General features: G+C 43.1%; 1 protein-coding gene across 5 annotated transcripts; it reads right to left on the minus strand.

Annotated features, from left to right (window-relative positions):
- Positions 1-1591: 1591 nt before the first annotated feature.
- LOC122056466 (B-box zinc finger protein 18-like) lies at positions 1592-3370 on the minus strand. Of its 5 annotated transcripts, none has more exons than XR_006133181.1 (4): positions 2587-3367; positions 1962-2206; positions 1742-1849; positions 1592-1660 (listed from the first exon to the last, which is right to left on the minus strand). XR_006133181.1 is itself a non-coding variant. In XM_042618436.1 (3 exons), the coding sequence occupies exons 1-3, from the start codon at positions 3172-3174 to the stop codon at positions 1840-1842; spliced, it is 837 nt and encodes a 278-aa protein (XP_042474370.1). In that variant the 5' UTR covers positions 3175-3370; the 3' UTR covers positions 1592-1839. The 5 variants fall into 5 exon arrangements, 3 of the variants coding, with proteins under 3 accessions (XP_042474370.1, XP_042474368.1, XP_042474369.1); XR_006133182.1 differs by having other exon boundaries at positions 1957-2206; XM_042618436.1 differs by having other exon boundaries at positions 1592-1849; positions 1962-2200; positions 2587-3370.
- Between the last annotated feature and the right edge of the window lie 3875 nt (positions 3371-7245).

Below are 7245 nucleotides of genomic sequence, written 5' to 3' on the forward strand. Positions count from 1 at the left end.
GCAACCAACTCTCTGTGAGAGTTGGGATCGGTCTGGGGACCAATCAGCGTAGGGCCTGATCGGTCCCCTGACCGATCAGATCCACCCTGGACCGATCAGGGTGGAGCCTGATCGGTCCAGGTCTAGCCGTTGAGTCACAATGGCTAGATTTCTTCTTTGTCTTCTTCGCAGGTTGATATAAGGTGGAGGGCCTCTACTGTTGGGACTTCTTCTTGACTCTTCGTCCTTGCGATCTGAGCTTTGCTGAGCTCTTCATCCCTGAAGCTTCGTGTGAGCTTCCCTCGGCTGAGTTTCCAACTGAATAGTTGCTGCTGTGCTGTGGTTGGCATCCGTGAAGTTGCTGCTTCATCAACAGTCGACGAGAAGGCAAGCAAATTAGTGTTTTTTACATTCATATTGTTCTTGACTTCTTGCTGTATTTCTTGTACTCCGATCTTGCTGTTGCAAGAGAGATTGTGGCGAGATTTCTCCACCCAGAAGGAGTTTTTATTAGCCGGTTTTCCGGGGTCTCATCCACTGACGGATTGATAGGATTCGTCCACCTTACGGACACGCCGAGGAGTAGGAGTATCATCTCCGAACCTCGTTATATCGTCGCGTTTGAGGTTTGATCTTCTCCATTTTCGTTTCTACTCTTTATTTCCGCTGCGCTAACTCAAATTGTAGGAAGAAACGAGAATTTGGGGTCGGCTATTCACACCCCCCCTCTCTAGCCGCCATCCGAAGGTCCTAACACATTGGACATGACCCCGCGCACTGTCACAAGTCTCCACTGTTTTGGCATGCCTTGGCACATGCCATGCTCGAGAGATTACCAAGTCTGCATAGTGCATGACTTGGGTATGCATGACTTGGGTTTGGGCAGCACCCCGCGTATCGCTGCATCCGCTACTTTGGCATGGCTCGTGCATAAGCCACGCCTGAATCATTGCCAAGCCTTTCTTCTGTAAGACTTGGGCTTTGGACAGCTCTACGTCGCCGCTCCATTGCTTGGCATATTTTGCATATCATGCTTGCTGATTTGTCAAGTCTTTGTCTTCTGCATGACTTGGGCTTTGACAGCCCCACACTGTCGTTCTGCTGGCTGCTTGGCATGTCTTGCGCACATGCCACGCCCGCTGATTTGTCAAGTCTTTTCCTTTTGCAAGACTTGGGCTTGGACAGCCTCACGCCGCCCAAATGCTTCGATGCTTCGCATGTCGCGCGCCTCACACACATGCTCAATAGGCTGGATCAAAGGAGCAACGAGCCAATCCTCGTGTCCAGCCTTGCCACCAAGTTAGGGGGCTAACACAGCCCATGCCTGTGAGCTACCTGATCAGGTCATGTCGGGTAGCGCATCCGACGTTGTCCTTCATCCTCCATTTCGAATAGTATTGACGTTGAGATGTCAAAGTCTTTTTCTTCATCCATTTTGTTTCATGCTAGTTTTTTTTGCCGTTATAACGCTCAAGAACACCATTCCATAGCAAGCTATGTTATTTATCAAAACTTTGGCATAGCTTGAGATGTTTACATGTCGAAACATCTGTACCACCTCTTCCATGTCCGTTTCGATGAACCAAGCTCATAATGCAATAGAAGGGTAAAGTTATGTCGCCTCAATAATGAATGCTCCATTTGCTATCAAATTTGTTCGAAAACCATTGGAGGATGGCCTCTGCTAATACAATGACACAAATTGACAAAGCTCAAATCACCACAACTATAAGATAGAAGCTGGATAATCATAACACACTACCATTTCATTTGTAACACGACACGGTATGTATCGAGTTAAGAATAGCGGCTCTGTGAGAGTTTCAAGTTCAACCTTGAGGATTAGTGATTCAATCTGCATCAAGCTGACCTAAAGGATCGAATTTGTAAACGACATCATTAATTGAGTCGACCAAAAAACAGGAGTATACATAGTGTACAACATAAGAGTAATTAATTGTAAAATTGAATGCTGACCTTACTTTGGTGCGTGGAAGACACCGACACCTTGGCGATGGTTAGCGTTGTGGACGCGGAAGTTGCGCATGGTGGCGGTGGTTGAATCGGCAACAGGTGGGGCCGGCGAGGCTAGGGCATGGGCGGGCCTCTTCCTATCCCTGAGGGAGCGGAATGGAGTGGCCAAGGAGTTGATCTCGTCCGGTGCAACCGCAGACTCCGCTGGATCCGACGCAAGGCGGGACGACGAACAGGCTAGGTCATCCTGTGACTGAATCAGGACGTTTCGTGAATCAGAAACTGGAACAAGTTTCCTTTTCGAGGATAACTTGATAATTCAAAAGTGTCGAGAGGCAGCAAGTTGAGAAACAGAATCGATTTAATTAGAAATACAATTGAACGAGTCCTGTATCATAATCAAGCGTTGAGACGACGTTGAGAAACAGAATCGATTTAATTATAAATACAATTGAAAGAGTCCTGTATCATAATTAAGCGTTGAGAGCAAGCAGAAAATCAGAATCGATCTACAAGTACAATTGAACGAGTCCTGTATCTCATCAATTAATCGATCTACAAGTTTGTGATGATGAGTAATTCTCGAGAAGAAAAATCTATAAGCAGAAGCAGTAAACAGAGTATCAGATTCACCTGGGAGACCGTGAGACCGACATTTTCCCTCATCCGCTTCAAGTGGACACCGGTATTGCCTGCCGTCCGACCCGTCTCGTCTTCCTCGTAGTCGCTGCTTGATGAGCTCGCCACAGGCGGTGGAGTCATGGACCACGGCACCACCTGGTTCTCCCCTTCGTCGATGTCATCCTCCTCTTCCCCATTCTCACTCTCTTCATCCTCTTCCTCTTCTTCCTCCTCCCCCTCCTCCCCCTCCCCATCTTCTTTCTCTTCATCCCTATCTCTTCCTCCTACCTCTTCTACCCTTTTCTCCTCCTCGACGCACAGCTTGGTGGGACATCCCCCTTCGCCGTTTCCCTCGAGCGAGCCCGACGCGGTAGCGGCGCACAGCTGGCAGACGGAGACCGTGCCTCCGAGACGAGAACCCTCGGCCCTCCACGGCGTGGGCGACTGGCACCTCCGGCACAGCAGGCACCTGGAGTGGCGGGCCACAAGGAAGTTGGCGCCGTGCACCTTGGCGTCGCAGTCCCAGCACAGGTTCGCCTGATCCGATTCGCAGTGGATCCTAGCCGGAGAATCGCAAAGCTCACATTTCTTCACTCCCATTTCTTCTTCTCCCCGACGATCGATCCCCTTCTTTGCCTCTCAATTCCTCCTCTATTTACTACTTCTCGCCTTTGATCCGCTGCTTTTCGCCTTTATCACTATTATTAAAAATATGCGAAGAAATAATAAAAGATGAAGGAAAGGGAAGGGAAGAGAGAGAAAATGGCAATAACTCCTCAGTCGTCAATTTATGCGATTAATCTTTTCCTTTCTTTCTAAGGACGACCCGTTATCGTACCTGCCCCCTTCATGTGTACCATGTGGTCACCGAGAGTAGGCTTACCACGCTGACTTGCTTCTGGCCGGTCTATAAGTGGCTAACCATGTAAGAATAGGAAACAAAGATATTTACGAACCAGCCAGGCATCGGCCACCCTTCATGTCATGTTTTGCCACGAGCGGTAAGTCGACGGATCACGTGATCGTAAGCTACGTGGGTAATCTCGTAATTGAAACATATCGTCCACCAGTACACCCCTCAGACCTCGTGCTCCCCGCCAAAGGAACCAATCACGACGCTCCGTACTTCCACGTCCTCATTTCGTGTCTTTGCAGCGCGAATCTCCGCACGAAGACATGGCCGACCTGGCGATCGCCGACGCGGGGAATTCCCTGAGACTCCTACGTGGTCGCGTGTCGACCACCAGCCACTGCCAGGGCCACGTGACGCGCACTCCCGCCCCATTTTGGGGCTCTCCATTAAAACATATTAATGAAACTTTAAAATAAATAAAAAAAAGATAGCAGCGGTTGACGTGGGAAATGTCACGTGCATGGGCGACGTGCGAGGTTGGGAAGCCGCCACGTTGGACGAAGGTAAACCTGCGGAATGCAGGTGGGCCCCTATAGGAATCGCGCCGTTGCTTTGCCGCAACAGTAGCAGCTGTCGCGGTCTGGTTCGCGCCTCAACTTTGGCGAGGCGGTGGTCCTGCGAAATGGACGGTGGAGGTTTACTGCGCGCTGGCAACCACGAGCAAGAGTTGTGGATGTGTGGCGCAGACAGGGCGTGGCGAGGATAAAGATTCGGTAGGATGACACGTGTCTGACACATGGAACTTCAGCCATCGGATGAAAGGCAGGCGGGCGGGTGTGGGCCTGAGCTGAGCCGGAGGTTTGTGGTGTGGGGATGGCGGTGAGGAGATGGTGGTGTGGAGCGAGGGAGGAATAATACGATAACGATGGATAAGAGGATGGGTCACTGAGAGGGTATGGGCGGGACAGGACAAGTTCCGCCACGAGGGGAAGAAAGGAAAGATAGAAACGTTTGAATCTTCTTTTAACTTTAGATATTATCAGTATTATTTTATTATTATGATAATGATAATGATAATGATAATGATGATATTATTATATTATTATTTTAAGTTTTTTATAATACATATATTTTTTTCAAAATTATTTAAAAAAATATATTTTTTAAAAAATTATTTTTCTTAAATTAATATATACATAAATGTCAATTAAGAATTTACTAAAACATGCCATTCATGTTTATTTTTTTTAAGCAGAAAAAAGTTCATGTTGATGTCTTAGCTGTATTCTTTCTCAAATTTCCCCTATGTTATAATTCACCTTATATAAACTACAAGTTGAGTTAGTATTAAATTAATAATCAAAATGTTTAATAGTTATGTGATGTTGTCCAAAAGTTAAAGAGATGGAAAATTGAGGATGTGACGCTTATGTTGATTTCTGTGGATTCCGCTTAGACATACAACACAAATTACATCAGAATCGAGCCAGGGAAGGGGTCTTCAGTGTGTTGGTTGGTCCTAGGAAGATCGTACTGGTTCCACTGTACAAAAATTTTATACAAGTATCGAACTTTCCCTAACAACCTATTGTGTTCTTTAGAAATTAAATCCGGAATCGCAAACGGAACTTAACATTATTAATTCCAAATTTAACTTATCTGTTCTTAGTGGTTTAGACTTGGATCGCAAACGATACTTAACATTATAGATCTAAATTCACCTAGGTTACAAATTAAATTAAATATTTATTTCAGAAATTGGCTCCCAGGTCAAACATGACGAGACACTTGACCTTCTTGGATATGGGAACATCCACCACTGCCTCGACAAAGCCTCTTAACGAAATTCAATATTTAATTTCCTTATATAACTCTAGGTTTAACCAAAAGTAACAATCAAATTACAAAATCGAAAAATATAAGAAACACAAATTCGAAACAAATCCGAATATCTAGAATCTCTAGCCTATTGTGTTTGGAATTCATACAAAGAAAACTAGTATGATGCGGAAAATAATTACTAGTTATACCTTTCTTTGTAAGCAATAACCTCTTGATCTTCTACCGTATTTCTCTTCTTATCTCGGATGTTGTGTGAGCAACGATCTACCAAGATGAGAACCACCAACACCTTCCTTCTTGCAAGATTCGGCCACCAACCTTCAAGCTCCAAGGGATGCAAGAGCAAAGTTTCCTTTCTCTCCTTCTTCTCCTAGTTAGAATCGGCCACCAAGGACTCCTTTTGTGTTGATGCCGCCGACCACCAAGGAGGAAGAGAAAAGGAGAAGAGCAAGGAATTATGGCCGGCCACCACCAAGGAAGAGAGGAGAGGAAAATAGAATAGAGTTGTCGTTGTAAGGTGAAGGCACCTCTACCCTCTCTTTTATATTCCTTGGTCTTGACAAATAAGGAAATTTAATTATTATTAAAAATCCCTTATATTCTTTGCCTTTGGTTAATAAGAAAATTTTAATTAAAATTTCCTTTAACCCTTTATATGGCGGGCCACCTTTAAGAGCTCCAAATAAGGAAAATTTTGTACACAAAATTAAACTTCCTTATTTGCTTCCAGAATAAAAATTTCTCTAATAATTTTTCCCTTCATGGTTGGTTATAAAAGGAAACTTTTATAAATTAAAATCTCTCTATTAAAACATGTGGATGATTTACAAAAAGGAAAGTTTTCTCTAAAATTAAAATCTTCCTTTCAATCTACAAATAAGGAAAGACATCAAATCTTTTCTTAATCTTTTGTAGAAATTATAAAAGGAAAGATTTAATTTTGAAGCTCTCTTTTAAAATCATGAGGATGGTTTCATAAAAGGAAAGTATTATCAAAAATTAAAATCTTCCTTTTAAATAAGAAAAGATATCAAACCTTTCACTTAATCTTTTGTAGAAAGTTATAAAAGGAAAGATTTATAGTTTTTAAAACTCTCTTTTAAAACTATGAGGATGGTTATAAAAAAGAAAAGTTTTCTAAAAAATTAAAATCTTCCTTTTAACTACAAATAAGGAAAGATATCAAACCTTTCACTTAATCTCTTGTAGAAAACTATAAAAGGAAAGATTTAATTTTAAACTCTCTTTTAAAACCATGACTTCCACATATGGAAAGATTTTAAATAAAATCTCTTTTATTCTTTACATGGCCGACCACACCAAGCTTGGACTCCAAGCTAGGGCCGGCCCAAGCTTGGACTCCAAGCTTGCTTGGCCGGCCACCTAAGGTTGGGTAGGAAAGTGGGTATAGGTGGGTATCACACTTTATAAATAAGAGACTATGATAGGGATCGAGAGGAGGAATTGGTTTTGGTCTCTCGATGAAATTAAGCTTCCCGTGTTCGCCCCGAACACCCAACTTAATTTCATCAATAATAATTCATTCCACTAAAGAATTATTATTGAACTACCACACCAATCCCAAATTATATTTTGGGCTCCTTCTTATCATGAATGTGTTAATCTCCCTGTGTTTAAGATGTCAGATGTCCACTAATTAATTGAGTTACTGACAACTCATTTTAATTAATATCTTAGTCAAAGAGTCTTACTGACAACAGAACGGAATTCCAGTGCCTTCAAGTGGTATCAGAGCAAGTTTTCTGGTTCTATGTGATTGGTTTTCGGTTAAATTATGCACTCTTCGTACATAAGTTTAGAACGGATAATAGTAGGATGTGCAAGATAGATTAACTTTGTGGTTGCAGGCATCCTAGATCCAACTATTATGGCTTTGTGTGTTTGTGTATGATTTGAACCCTTGGGTATATCGAGGTTGTTTGTGTGTGCATGATTGTAATCATTAAATATAGCCA

Source organism: Zingiber officinale, chromosome 3B (genome assembly GCF_018446385.1).
Source record: "Zingiber officinale cultivar Zhangliang chromosome 3B, Zo_v1.1, whole genome shotgun sequence".
NCBI classification, from domain to species: Eukaryota; Viridiplantae; Streptophyta; class Magnoliopsida; order Zingiberales; family Zingiberaceae; genus Zingiber; species Zingiber officinale.

What these genes read in the sequence shown, in the direction of transcription:
- LOC122056466 (XM_042618434.1), bottom strand. Translation starts at nt 3,174, where the DNA reads ATGGGAGTGAAGAAATGTGAGCTTTGCGATTCTCCGGCTAGGATCCAC. An exon ending in TCGGTCTCACGGTCTCCCAG is followed by an intron (nt 2,207 to 2,586) that starts GTGAATCTGATA and finishes GTCCTGATTCAG; the next exon opens with TCACAGGATGACCTAGCCTG.